This window comes from Mustela nivalis (genome assembly GCF_964662115.1).
Source record: "Mustela nivalis genome assembly, chromosome: 8".
Classification (NCBI taxonomy): Eukaryota; Metazoa; Chordata; class Mammalia; order Carnivora; family Mustelidae; genus Mustela; species Mustela nivalis.
Genome location: NC_139027.1, coordinates 124,212,828 through 124,226,898, shown reverse-complemented (window position 1 = coordinate 124,226,898; position 14,071 = coordinate 124,212,828). Strand labels below are relative to the sequence as shown.

General features: G+C 41.3%; 1 protein-coding gene across 8 annotated transcripts in view; it reads right to left on the bottom strand.

Moving 5' to 3' along the window:
* Positions 1-469: 469 nt before the first annotated feature.
* The window catches only part of RALGAPB (Ral GTPase activating protein non-catalytic subunit beta), an 81,956-nt gene continuing 68,354 nt past the window's right edge, over positions 470-14,071 (bottom strand). For all 8 annotated transcript variants that reach the window (XM_082746328.1, XM_082746329.1, XM_082746322.1 and 5 more), the window contains 6 exons: positions 12,279-12,401; positions 10,551-10,687; positions 7,417-7,525; positions 6,571-6,649; positions 5,245-5,393; positions 470-4,550 (listed from right to left, as the gene is read on the bottom strand). In XM_082746328.1, coding sequence (XP_082602454.1) covers positions 4,357-4,550; positions 5,245-5,393; positions 6,571-6,649; positions 7,417-7,525; positions 10,551-10,687; positions 12,279-12,401 — 791 coding nt within the window. In that variant the 3' untranslated portion in view covers positions 470-4,356. The remainder of the gene's footprint in view (positions 4,551-5,244; positions 5,394-6,570; positions 6,650-7,416; positions 7,526-10,550; positions 10,688-12,278; positions 12,402-14,071) is intronic.

Below are 14,071 nucleotides of genomic sequence, written 5' to 3'. Positions count from 1 at the left end.
CTTTCCTGACTGCTAGCCCTGGCAGAGCCCGGATTTGGGGCAGGCAGAAGGTAAAGCTGCTTTTCTGTGTCCCTAAGATACAGGCAGCCGGCCCCTCGGTGATCACAGCCTCTGTACGGCGGGTTTCTGCTGGCAGTGTTTTCATTACACAAGCCCTGTGATGACTTGTACAGTGGCAGAGAATAACTTATACCTATGGAAGTAATCAATTAATCGTGTATAAAAACAGCAAATCACTATGTTGTAGCCTGAAACTAATACAATATAATGCTGCATGTCAGTTATAATTCTGTTTAAAAAGTAATCTAACTTCCGGTATTCCATGAAACTCTACAAAACCAGTGTGAAAACCCACAGATCTAAATTAGGAAGGTCAGGCAAAGCAGAGCACACAGCTCTGTTAAGAGCAAATTAGAAACACCAGTGTAAGTCAAAACCCAGCCTGTCACCAAAAGCACACACAACGTTATTAGATAAGAATCTCCTTAAAATTTAATTGACTAAATGTATTACATTCAATATTCCATGGGTTTCTTCTGGACAAAGGATCGGCATAAATACAAACAAGCCTCTGGGCCTTTTTCCCTAACTGATGAAGAGAAAACACAGGAGGCAGGGGACACAGGTACACCTTCGTATTTACATTTCGCCTTTACTTTACAGTTCAGTGCCAGAAATATTTACAGAAAATACAATAAGAAAAAGATCATGTCTTGGCAACATACTGAAATTCATACAAATTGTATATATGATTTCAAGCAAATAATGATACTGTTTATTTTTTAGCCACAACTGCCAAGCCCTTCAGAGGAGAAAGATGTTCTTGGTCACTGCAAGAGGCAAGGACTTGGGAAACTTGGTTTGCTTCAACAAATGTTTATTGGGCGCCTACTATATGCAAGGCACTGTGGAATCCCAAATTACACCTTTTCCCTCACCATTAAAAAAAGAAAAGCATCTGAGGAACGTGAGCTGATGCTCTGAGAAAAACACTATACAGTACATGGCTTCTTCAGCTACCGAGAACCCACAGTTTGATTCCACGCTGAGCGGGTGGATTACCTCCAATCTCTCCATCTCAGGAAAAGAGGCTGTCACGGAAATCCTTAGAACAGACCATCTCATTCAACTTATTGTTTCATGTAAACACATAAATCAAATCTTTTCAGGAAGATATAACATGAATGGGTTTTAAAATGCTGAATGGAGAACCACTGCCAGCAGGAGTGTCAAATTACCCCCAATACATCTTTACTATCTACCTCAAAGTGGGTCTTTGAGCAAGGCTGATTTCCACCTTGGGTAAAGTCTTACCTTCCAACGGAAATGCTCCCAAAGACGGTCTCTTTGAAAATCACTCCGGAGAGCCTCACAAATGCTTCCCCACAGTAGGCAGAAAGTAACCGTTCATAAAGGCCTCATATACACAGCCTGCGGGCAACCAACATTACTGGCCAAAGACGTAGGTCTTTTCTATTTGTAAGGGAGTCCGGAGGAGAATGGGCCACCCTGAAATCGAGGACCAGGAAATGGAGGACAGCACGCACGCACGTGGCTGTGTATGGCCAGCACAGGAGGGGGTGAACCTACCACGTAACTATTCCTCTCGGAGGGCCAGTGCCAGGTAGGAGGAGGTCTTACGAGGAAGCACAGGACAAAAGTGGGAGCTGGCTGACCAAGAAAAGGTAAAAGCCTCCTCACTGTCGTCAGTGCTCCCAACCAGAAAGGAGGAGGAAAGCTCCGATCTCCTGAATGGGAAAAAGGACTACAAGGGGCTACCTGCCTCTGTCCCTTGGGTAATGCTTTCCTTGTCACCGAATGCCACACTCATCCACCCCCTGAGAATACCTGTCACATGCAGCAACTATACTGTTTAAGCCACAGACCAAAGTGGTCCAGGCTTCCCTTTGAAGGTTAGGAACACATGCTACCAAATTTATCAAGTGGACTACTAAAGGTTATCACTAGGGACTGAATATGCTCCTCTGGCATTATTCTACTTGAAGTGATTCTAGCAAAGGCAATTGGGTGAACTTAGTGACCATGAACTCAAACCCATACTAGTGAAAGGTTCCCAGTGTTCTTACCGTACTCCCTTTTTAGGTAAATGTTATTTTGAGCAGAAGGAAGGGGCACCTCATGAGGTAGATGTACCCCTATGTTCTACTTGTGCTGTACACACTGGGGTCTCACGCCTTCGGGGGCTGCACAACTCTGCATCGATCCCTCCTTCCCTGGGAGATCATAGGCTTCCAGATTACAAACTGCATTCAACACAGTTATTCACTTCTCAGTCAGGAGAATTACAAAGCGTTGCCAGAAATGAGAGCAAACGGAAGGATCAGGAAGCCTACCCTCAACACGCACATCACAGTATATTTTGCTGACAGTAAATCTGTGCTAAAGGTTTTATCTGAAGAATCACACTGAGGAAGCACACCTACATCAGTTATTTTTAACCTCTGGAATGTTATGAGTTGCCTATTGACTTAAGCCTTCTTTGTTCAGGTCCACCAGAAAAAAGGCCCATTTTTCCCATGAAATGTCAATCTGGAATTTCCATGAAAGTTGTTAAACTTCACTTTACACCTGCTGAGTTAATAAAATATTTTTAGAGTAGAATTTGCTCATCTTTATCCTACACCCCTACCCCCATGCTACCATCTGGAAACATCAATTTATTGCCCAGATTAAAAAGAAAATCAATCATTCAAAAATACCATACCCTGAATGGAAGGAAACAGGAGTCACAGGAGGAGGAGGTAAGCTTTACCTGAGCTTAAAACAAATATGAAGGAACGGGTACAGCAAACTTAAACCCAAGAGTTGCTATGATACCCAAATTTCTTGCTCATAGATGACAAAACACGTACTTTTGGAATAGAAATATCTGCACAGGGAACTAGGCCCTACATTATCCCCTCAATGAACTCCCCAAACATCAAACCAAACACACCATCGCAGCCCTGACCTACAGTCTATTGGCTCCAGAGTTCACATGGAAAACCACCCCTAAAACAGCTGTGAGCACTCCTCTTTGGACTTCAAATGTCACTTATTTTCTTAACATAAAATAATCTTAATAAAGAAGAAAGCATGGAAGAACAGGAGAAATGAGCAGTGTATACTCTAGCACTGTAACAGGAATCCTCGGAAGGTTGCTCTGGGTCTGGCCACTTCAAAATATTTATCCCTGGCAGAAAAGTAGCAGTGAGGTAACAAATATTTCCAAAACCCGGGCAGGGATTTGTTGTGCCTTTGGCTGGCAAAAGTCCAGAAAACATGATAACAACAACCATTTCTAATAGCAGTCACCCTAGGGGGTGGTCACTAATGTTTGCCAATTACGATGAAATCCAGGAGCGCCCTCGGAGAGATCTGAATTAGTAGCGTTGAGAGGCTGTTTCCTGAACCCCAAATTAGAATCCTTCATAAACGACTGCAGTTTCCTGCTTGGTCCTGAAATAAGAGTCAATGGATGAAACCAAGTAATTTTCAACCCTTGTTGCGAACTTCCATTTCTTAAAATTTAACCAAGGAATTACGAATGCTTAGCCTGTCATCCTGTCCCAAGCCACACAGCAATGGAGAGAGTGGAGGCATCACTGCTGTCTCACTTTCTAACCCCAACACCACTTGTGTGCCCTTTAAAGGACAGAGCCATGCCTCCAATGTAGATCTGCTCCTGGGCTGCCCAGAAACTGAGGACTTCAGAGAGATCTGTGCAGTAATGAGGACGATAACTTTGTGAAAGGTGGAGAGGAAACATGAAATATTTTAATGTCAGGCTTCTTACCTAAACAAAACTCATTTATGCTCATTTCTGTCAGGTGGACAGCTGGACGACAAATAAACTTACAAGTGAGCAGAAAGCTGAGATTTCTTTCCTTCTCCTCCATGCTATCATCAGCATGAGTCTTTGAATGTCCTGGAAGATTCTGAGACAGATTTTAATTCTGAACATAACCTCCTAAAAAGTGAAGTATAAAACTATCTTCAACTTCTAATTTGCAAATTTGATACTACCAATGCACGTGTTTAACTGAGATGCAGGAAGCCTTTCTCCTCAAAAGGCTTATATTTAACTAAAATTGTCACTTTTAAAAGAAAGTTTATGGCTAAAATGTATATCATCATTACCAGCAGGAATATGATTGTGTCTGGGAGCCCATTTCACTAGAAAGCCAAAAGTCTTCTATCAAATGGGTTTATAATGTGTTTCTTCTATTCTGGTGATTAAACAGTAAGCTCTTGGGGAGTGATTGGTTTTTCTTTTTACAGTGATCACCTATCCAATTGTTTTGCTCTGATACCATAGCCCCAAACTGGAGTTCAAGAGTCCTAGACAGACAGTGTCTAAGAAGTGCAGTTCTTGAGTCCAACCTCCTGGAAAAGTGAAGTATAAAACTCTGGCTCCAGCTGCTTATTCCGGTACTTGTTGACGATATCTGTGATTTTCTGTTTCCGGCGGACATGTGGTGGACTGTAGGAGTCACTCTCCAGTCTCTTTCTTCTACAAATATTAATTACAGTCTGCCTTACCAGAAAACCTTGAAAAAACAGAGGGTATTAAATTCAATGTGAGTAACAAGCTGTCTAGGTGAACTATCAGTATTCAAAGTGAACTACTCTCTACAAAGTCAAACCTAGTTCATTCCATGTGCAAAACTTCCCATCCCTGGAGAAATGGACAACACTCTACTGAGACAAAACTGCTAGAAGAAATAAACCAGGGAAAGCAGAAGTAAATCTGGTCTGACAACCCATTTTCCTGCCCTGGATTATAAACAGCTCTCTGATTTTCTAGGCCTGGAAGTTCGTGAATTATAGTTCTACATGTACTTAAGTAGACGAAGCACAGTTAAAAAAGAACAAAACGTGCTTCTTAGTTAACAAGAACGTTGGAAATTTCTTTTTTTTCTTTTTAGATTTGATCTGAGAGACAGCAACTGCGAGAGAGAGAATGAGCAGGGAGAACAAGAGGGAGAAGCAGACTTCCCACTGAGCAGGGAGCCCGACGTGGGACTTGATCCCAGGACCCTGAGCTCATGACCTGAGCCAAAGGCAGACACCTGACCAACTGAGCCATCCAGGTGCCCCAAACCACAGCATTTTCTACATGTAGGATCTATTAAGTAATATCACCATTTCTTTATTTCTACTTCTTGGTTCATAAAAATATTAAAGCAAATAAATTTTTAAAAAGAGAGAAACCTTAACTCTGGCCACATGTGAAGGCCTTACCAAGTGCTCGCCTGCTGACAATCATCCCATCCACAAGCGGGATGACCATGTTAAATTTTCCAGTGGCTCCTTGAATTTTTATCCGGAATAATCCAGTGTTTAAAGGGTGGATAAAGATGACAGGAACTTCTTTTTCAAGAGTGGTAGATCTTAAGAAAAGAAAAGAAAACTTTTTTCACCCCAACCACATAAAAGCTGAAGTTCTCCATGTGTAATTTAAGAAAATTAAGGACACTTGATGCCAAGCTTGATGTAGTCTGATAGGACTCAACATGTCACTCTGCTCAGAATCCTCCTTCTGGGAGCCCACGTTGCTGCACCCCACCCCAAACCCCCATTAACACCTGGCCCTAATGCCCATCACTGCAGTTGGGCTTTTCAAACTAATAAAAAAAAGGGCTTAAAAATGTGTTTTAAAACCACTAGGGACACAGGGTAGAAGCAAAGGGAGAGGAATCTCTGGGGGGGAGGGTAGATCCAGCAACCAGCTGTGGGACTTTCACTTAGTTCCTCCTTCTTGTGGGGAGCAATTCATCTTACATGCAATACAAATCAGGTTATGTAACTTGATATCAAGGGCAGATCTCTGATGTATGAAATAAGGTTGGCATCTGGGGTCAGAAGCCTGAGTTCAGATCACCTTCTCTTTCATTTACTGAATGTGTGATACTGAAGAATAATTTCTATCAACCTATTTTATTCCATTTGTAAAACAGAGATGATAATGGCACTTCTTGTGAATTGTTTTAAAATACCTATTTAAACCAAAAGCAAGCAAGCGAGCGAGCAGAAAGTCTTGAGACTATAAAGCCTATAGAGATACATTGTTACTAACTTTAGAATCTAATTATACCCTTTTATCCTTTTTGTGTATGGGCAGCTAAAATAGGAATCTTACTACTATAATAAGGTTAACATTACATTTTACTTAGAAATATTTCCCCATTAAATAGCTCATTTAGTTAGGACGTTTTAACTATCCAGAATGTTTTGACCAATTTAACTCTATTACTTCTATCTAATACTGGCAGTCTGTGTTACAGTCTTCATTAATGCTTAACTGCTCCCACCTATTCATTTTTCTCTTTGCTGCAGATGAATATAAAATAGCAATTAATTATGCCATTTTAAAATGCCTGTTAATTTATCACCTTGTGCACGTATCTACCAACTTCTTTGATTTTTTTTTTCCTTATGTTCATTTCCTATTGCCTCCATCCCTTTTGTTTTTTTATCTTTATGAAATCACAACTGATATACTGTAACGAATAGATTTTTCTATGCTTCAAGACATGCTGGTGAGCCTGACACAAATAAAGAGTGTACCTCAGAGAAGTGCTACTGTTTGCAGTAGTTTCCACACCAGTACTGATCTCTGTCAGCAGGTCTGAGAGGGGAAAGTTTTCTGGAAGAAAGTAACAGCATTACAATTAATATCTCCCTCATATTTCTAAAATAAAGAGTATGAAATCTAATTTCCTCATCTCTTTATACAAGTGTGCAATGAATATATGGATTGTGATATCCTAAAATACATAATCCTGACCATTCCTACCAAAAAGAAATCTCCCTCAAGACAAATTTTAGCTAAGTGCATCTAAAGCTGAGTATTTATAGAACATGATCTGTGGTCTTCGAGAGCTTGGTTGGAAAGCAATGATCACACTTTTCCACAAACCCTGAGCTGGATGAGATACTAGGCTAAGCATGCATTTCTAATGCTCTTATGTTGCTTACATAAAAGTCATGAGAAACTTACCCACAGCAGAATTTCTAAGGACAAATTAATCTTTACACCAGAACTAGACAGTAGGGTTCATCCAGAGGGGAGGGAACTGTTCCCTCTTCCCCTTTCCAGAGGTCCTGGGATGACTGGGAGCTACATGGAGTGGGACCAACTCACAACAAGCCATTCACTGTGACATCGAGAATAGCTGAAAGTTTTACATCCACTAGTCTCATCAAATCATCACAACTAGGAGATGCCACGAGTACTCTAAGGCTTAAAGAAATTGAGTGAGGGGTGGAGCTGGGATGCCGACCCAGGCTTGCTGAACTCCAGCGCCAGCTTTTGGCCACCACACCACATCTGTGCTTCCTCTCTTCAGACATTCAGCAAGTCACTGTCATTCTACAATAATTTTACTTATGGACAAAGTCCTTATACAGTACCTATATCATCATAGCGCTCCACCCAGACTACAGAAACTCTGGTCTCAGGTCCAAGGGGAGGCACAGGGCGACCCTGAGGAAGCTTCTTCATTCTGGAACTGGGACTAAGCTATATGAGGTAGAGAAAAGCAGAATAGGAAAAGGGGGAGGGAAAAAAAGAAGTGTCTTAATAAAATGACCCAACCACATATTCATCAAGCTGCCCAGTGAAATCACTTCAGAAAAAAAGTAAAATATATTTGCAAAAAAGCTCTTTTTTGACTCCTGTTTATCAAGTCTCAGCCTAGAACAAAGAAACGAGGGTCCTAGATTTCCAAAGAAGATAAGGAATACTGACCAATTATAATTTACATTAATAAAAATTAAAACTTGGTGGGGGAGTTGCCAGGGCGGCTCAGTCGGTTGGGCATCTGACTCGGCTCAGGTCCTAATCTCGGGGTTGTGGGATCGAGCCCCATGCCTGCTAGAGATTTTCTCCCTCTCCCTCTGTCCGCCCTTCCACCTGCTAGCATGCACTCTCTCTCTCTAAAATAAATGGATAAATAAAATCTTTAAAAAATTTGCAGGCAATGTCTTAATGAGGGCTTCAGAGGATTTGAGTCTATCGATTATCTTCGGCCAGTAAGCAGAATGCTTTCCTTACCTCAGCAACGTCACTGGTTTGCCTGAGGATCCTAATCTCTAAAATGTCCCATCAGCAAGTTACTTCTAGTTCTCATTTCTAGGCCAGAGGTTTCCTACTGCAATCTAGGCCAAAAAAGTCCTTTTCCTTGTCAACAGAATGAAAAAAAGAGTTGCTTGTGTCTTTGTTATCATGCAATCTGCTTCTGGCTTCCCTGCCTACCTGATCGGCATGAAGTTTCTCTGAAAGGCTAGCAGGCCTCTGTGACTCCCCTTTAGCAAACTGGCACTGAGCAACACCACTGTGAGGGCATATAGTAGGGATGAGTTTGTGCTAAAGCCCTAAACAAAGCTACGTGGACAAAAGAGAGAATCTCATATCTAAGTTGAATTTTAAAAATAAAACTGCTTTATTAGCACAGAAATATACCTGTGTTCGGATGACACAGCCCATGGCAATTCCCCTAGATTCTTATTTCCATTTTTGTTTGTGTTCTGGCAGTCACAGAAAATGGCTGTGACTAAGAGATCTTCCCCAAAGCGGTGGCAGACACCAGCCACACTCAGAGACCATTTTCTTACCATGGCTCCTAGTCATTTCTGAATCTGACTTTAGCCCTAGATTTAAAGGGCTCCTATGGGGTGTCTGGGTGGCTTAGTTGGTTAAGCATCTGCCTTCAGCTCAGGTCATGATCCTGTAGTCCTGGGATTGAGCCCTCTATCAGGCTCCTGGCTCAGCGGAGAGTCTGCTTCCCCCTCTGCCCTTCCCCCTACCATGCTCTCTGAGCACTGAGCAACACCCTCTCTTTCTCAATAAAATCTTAAAAAAGGTGGAGGGCTCCTGTGATTAGGTCAGGCCTACCTGGGTAATCCCTTTTGATTAACTCAAAGTAACCTTAATAACTATACCCACAAAATCCTTTTTGCTGTATTACAGAACATAATCACAGGATAGCTCATCATATTCACAGGTTCTACACACACAGGGGGAGGACATCATACGGGGGCAGGAGTCCCTGGGGGTTATCTTAGAATTCAGCCTAACACGGTGGCCTTTTTTCCTATAACCTTAATAAACTCACTCAGCAGATATAGTAGATTTTTTAAAAAAGATTCCTCAGGGTTTCTACATATATAATCATGTCATCTGCAAATACAAACAGTATTACTTCTCCTTTCCAATACTTATGCACTTTATTTCTTTTTCTTGTCATATTTCCCTGTATAGGACTCCATGTTGAATGCAAGTGGTAAGAGCAAATATTCTTGTTTTGTCCTCCATTCAGGGGGAAAGCAGTCAACAATACTGTATAGTATAACCTTAGGCTTCCAGTAGAGCTCTGTCTCAGGTTCAGAAAGTTCTCTTCTATTCAGAGTTTGCTGAAAGTCATGAATGAATGTTGAATTTAAAGTCAACTGCTTTTTCTGCATCTATTGAGATAACATTTTTATTTTAGATAGTAGTGTAGAAATTAACAAAGGGAAACCTCACTAAAGCTGGAGGCTAGAAAAAGGAGCCATGCCATGCAAATGCAATTACGTGAATAACTGTCCATTATAGATGCCAACAGAAGAATCATCAACAGGAAAGAATAATCAATTACAGGCCCCACCAGGAAAAGAAGTACATGAAATCTCCTGCCAAGAAAACCTCTGCTTTAATCAAGTTTACATTTCTTTTGTCTTTCTATTATTTGTTACAAATCAATCTTCTCACATTTATGAAAGGATCCCATACCCTCCTATCACTCACTTGTCCACGTTCCAGTAAGGATGAAGAGGTAATATGAGAAGAAAACAAAAATAAAGACATAACATTTACTCATATGGCAAGAAAAATCATATAAAAGTAAAATGCTTCCTTCTTGCAGTGGCTGCTGTGTGTCTCACTCATTACATCTAGTCATACACTGGGCTAGTCTCCAAAGTGCTACCATTTGTACAGAGTAGACTTAAGTTGAATGTTGCATGATTAAAGATGTGGAACATACAGCTGCTGTTGTACTTTTCTTTACTAAGGTTTATTTATTTATTTGAGAGAGCAAGAACTAGCGTGTGCATGAGTGGGGAGTGGTGGGGGGGTGCAGAGGAAGAGGGAGTAGCAGACTCCCTGCTGAGCATGGAGCCCAATGCAGGGCTTGATCCCAGGACTCCAAGATTATCACCGGAGTCAAAGGGCAGATGTTTAACCAACTGAGCCACCAAGGCACCCCACTACTATTGTATTTTTAATGGATATTTCAGGGACCAGATAAAAACTTAAGCCTGAGAAGGAATGGGGACCAAAATGGCCAAATCAAGGAAAACAACAGAGGCTGTCTTATTTGTCTACTTGCTGTAAGCTGGAAAAAAGAAAACTGTGAGAATTTGATTTTAAAAAATTAAGATACTAATGAATCAGTACTGCTACCATTACTCTCTACGTTACAGTTAAAAGGTGACTAAAGGCATGATTCTACAATTACTCCCACTGCATGACAAATTTTCAGAGCTCTATCAACAAAGTTACTTACCCGCTGTGAGGAATTAAGATTGTCTGTGTGATTAGGGAAAAGCTCAAGTGTCAGGGATGGCTGTTTTAGAATTCCAGGCATAAGATCCATATTTGAATCACTATCTTGGTCCGAGATGTTACTTTCCAAAGAATCAGCTATAGAGTAAAGAAAAAAATCAATTATATTTACTATCTCTTTAGAGAAGTGTTCAATTATGCTAATTGTCTAACCTAAGTCACTTAAGAGAAGTAATACCTCTAAACAAAAAAATTGGTAACTTTTTCTGTAAGGGGTCAGTAAATATTTTAGGCTTTGCTGGTTATGTAGGTCTCTATGGCATATTCTCCTCTGCATTTTATTTACAACGCTAAAAATGGGACAACTGTTCTTAGTGGTCTGATTTGGCCTGTGAGCCATAGTTTGTCAGCTCCTGTGCTACAGGATAACTGAGGTAGGAACAGAAAATATTTGGACTTTTCAGATGCAGAATATAGGCCATCTGGTACTCTCTGAATTATTTTGATTACATATTCAATCATGTAGCATGGTACCAAGTGGCACAGGGGCATTCCGAAGCCACGGAGTACCTAGTCTCTGTGATTAAGAAGTGATCTGATTGGAGACAAGCACACAGAGTCAGAAAAAACAAACAAAAACAAATCTCAAGAAACCGGAGGAGGAGGGGCACAGTCAGCACACAGGGCATTTCCTGATAAGAGGTGAAGACCCAACTGTGGCAAATGAAGTATAAGGACAAGGCTCTAGCTCCGCTATGCAAACAGGCTGGGCTAGAGATGAAGCAGGGACTCAACTCAGAGAGGACAAATGGGGCCTGGCTTCTGGAATTAGAGTAGTAGATCACAGTCTTGACATGAAGGGAAACAGCTGCTAGGGATACTGACCTAGACCATGAAAGCTCTCTCTTGCCAGGTACACAACTGGCCGGAGAATATAAGACAGGGGTTGGGGCCGGGGGCATTGGTGTAGGAAATCAAAGGCCCAAGTACAAAGGTCAGGAGGCCACCAGCATAAGGGCATGAGAGAAGTCATTAGCCTAGAGATGAGACCATAACAATGTGATGTATATAGCAGCCCATCCTACAGATGGTCTCAATGAAGATGAAAATTTTCTACCTGCTGCCTGGTCAGGCACAAAGAAATGGGCTTAATTTGGGAGGTGCAAAGGCTCTTGGCAAGATAAGACTATGGGTTCAGACTGGGAAGTAATAATCACTCCTGATCTTTTGAAGAACAGGCTTATTTTGCCACCTTTTCTAGGCTGTGCAGTTTCTCCTACTTGGTGTCAGAAGATCAGCCAGATGTATCTTCCAATTGTAGAGAATCTTCCAATTGTAGGATTCTCTGAGGTTCCACATAAGACTCTCACATGGAAAGAGGCAAGTAGGTGGGGAGCTCATTCATAAATAGAGAAAAAAAATGAATAAACTGGAAAATAAGCCTTCCATATATTAATTAAAAAAAGACAAAAAACAGGTTGAATGGGTCCCCTTCTCTACTTAAAGATTATTATGAGAGGTTCAGTCTACCCTGTCTTTAACTAGTGTTCTTAAGAAAGTTAAGAAGAGCTAACATCCTATACCTCTGCATAATCTCAATGCTATCATGCCTTAGAAGTTAAACAATGACTTAGATGACTTCAGAATATCTCCCAACGCAAAAATACTGCACAAATCAGTGAATACAAAAATAGATTTTAAAACAGCACCATACAAAAAATGCTCTTACTTAAGGACTCCACAGGAGAAGGAACTACAAAAGCTATTTCCGTAAGGGCATCGGCATAATACAGCACCTTCTTCTGTCCATTGAAAATGCTAGCCCCAACGTCTTCAGAAGAAATAACTTCATCTAGGAATGAGAAATACTACATTATTGCTCCAAAAAGTGGGAAAAATCAGTTGCATCCTGCTTCATGAAATTTTAACTGGTTAATAAAATGGAAATCAACAGAAGGCACATTTCCAGCAAGAACCAATGAGTGTTTAAGAAGAATAAACTTTAAGTGTTCATTATATGTCTTTACACTAAATTTAAATGATAAAATCTTAAATTCACAGTTTCTGAAACTACTCTAAATTAGGCTACTTCTGATTAGCAAAGCCTTGAACTCATCTGTATGAGGCAGATTATGAAAACAGTTTTTCGGGAAGAGGTAATAATCCAAAGGAAGACAACTACCACAAACCTCTGAACAGAGTTAGGGCAGGTGTCTGTGTGTTTCATACTCTTGCTTTCAAGGCATTCCTGTCTCTGGTCTCTCTCTACTGCTCCTCAGCTCTGCTTCTGCTCCACCTTCCCCAATGGTCAGTGACAGAACATAAAATATACAGGCATTCTGAGTAATAGTATCTGCTCTATGCCAGCAAGAACGAATGAACAAAAGTAACATTCCTGAGAGCTAGTATAGTTCTCAATTAAAACGAACATAATGCCCTACCAGTAATACATAAAAGACCAACTACAACCTGAAAAAAACTGGGAAGAGGAAATGAACAAGTAGTTCTCCGGAGAGAAATAAAAATATGAAAAAATGCTGAAACTCAATCTTAATTAAAAACAGAAAATTGGGGTGCCTGGGTGGCTCAGTGGGTTAAGCTGCTGCCTTCGGCTCGGGTCGTGATCTCAGGGTCCTGGGATCGAGTCCCGCGTCCGGGCTCTCTGCTCGGCGGAGAGCCTGCTTCCTCCTCTCTCTCTCTCTGCCTGCCTCTCTGCCTACTTGTGATCTCTCTCTGTCAAATAAATAAATAAAATCTTAAAAAAAAACAAACAAACAGAAAATTGGGGGGGCCTGGGTGGCTCAGTGGGTTAAAGCCTCTGCCTTCGGCTCAGGTCATGACCTCAGGGTCCTGGGATCGAGCCCTAGATTGGGCTCTCTGCTCAGTGGGGAGCCTGCTTCCTCCTCTCTCTCTGCCTGCCCCTCCATCTACTTGTAATCTCTGTCAAATAAATAAATAAAATCTTAAAAAAAAAAAAAAAAAAAAAACCAGAAAATTTCTCAGCTAACAGACTGGTAGATATCTAATGTTGGTGAGGATGTGGCACACAGAAGTTTAGACCAGAGGTTAACAAACTTTCTCTGTGAAGGACCAGATAGTAAATAAGGCTTTGTAGGCCAAATGGTCTCTGCCATAATGACTCAAGTATGAGAGCACCACAGCATGAAAGCAGTCGTAAACAATACATTAACAAGTGTAGCTGAGTTCCAATAAAATTTCATTTGCAAAAATAGGATGGGCTGTAATTTGCCAGATCCTGGTTTCGACACTGGGAAGGCACATTGCATCTACTATAGTAGACACTGTGGTTTTTGCCCCAACACCCACCCCGTCCTCCTGCATTCTGTAGCAGGTGTGAACTGTAAGTGAAACTGACTCTTCATACAGGTTGTACCTTGTCTACAGCTCTCTACCAGTGCCAGTCCATCTTTCCTGCCATAGCAACAGGTCTGGAGTGGCCAAATCACTGCGTATCTCAGGACCTGGGTGTAGGAGGTACTGAGACCCAGCTAATCTCTCCTC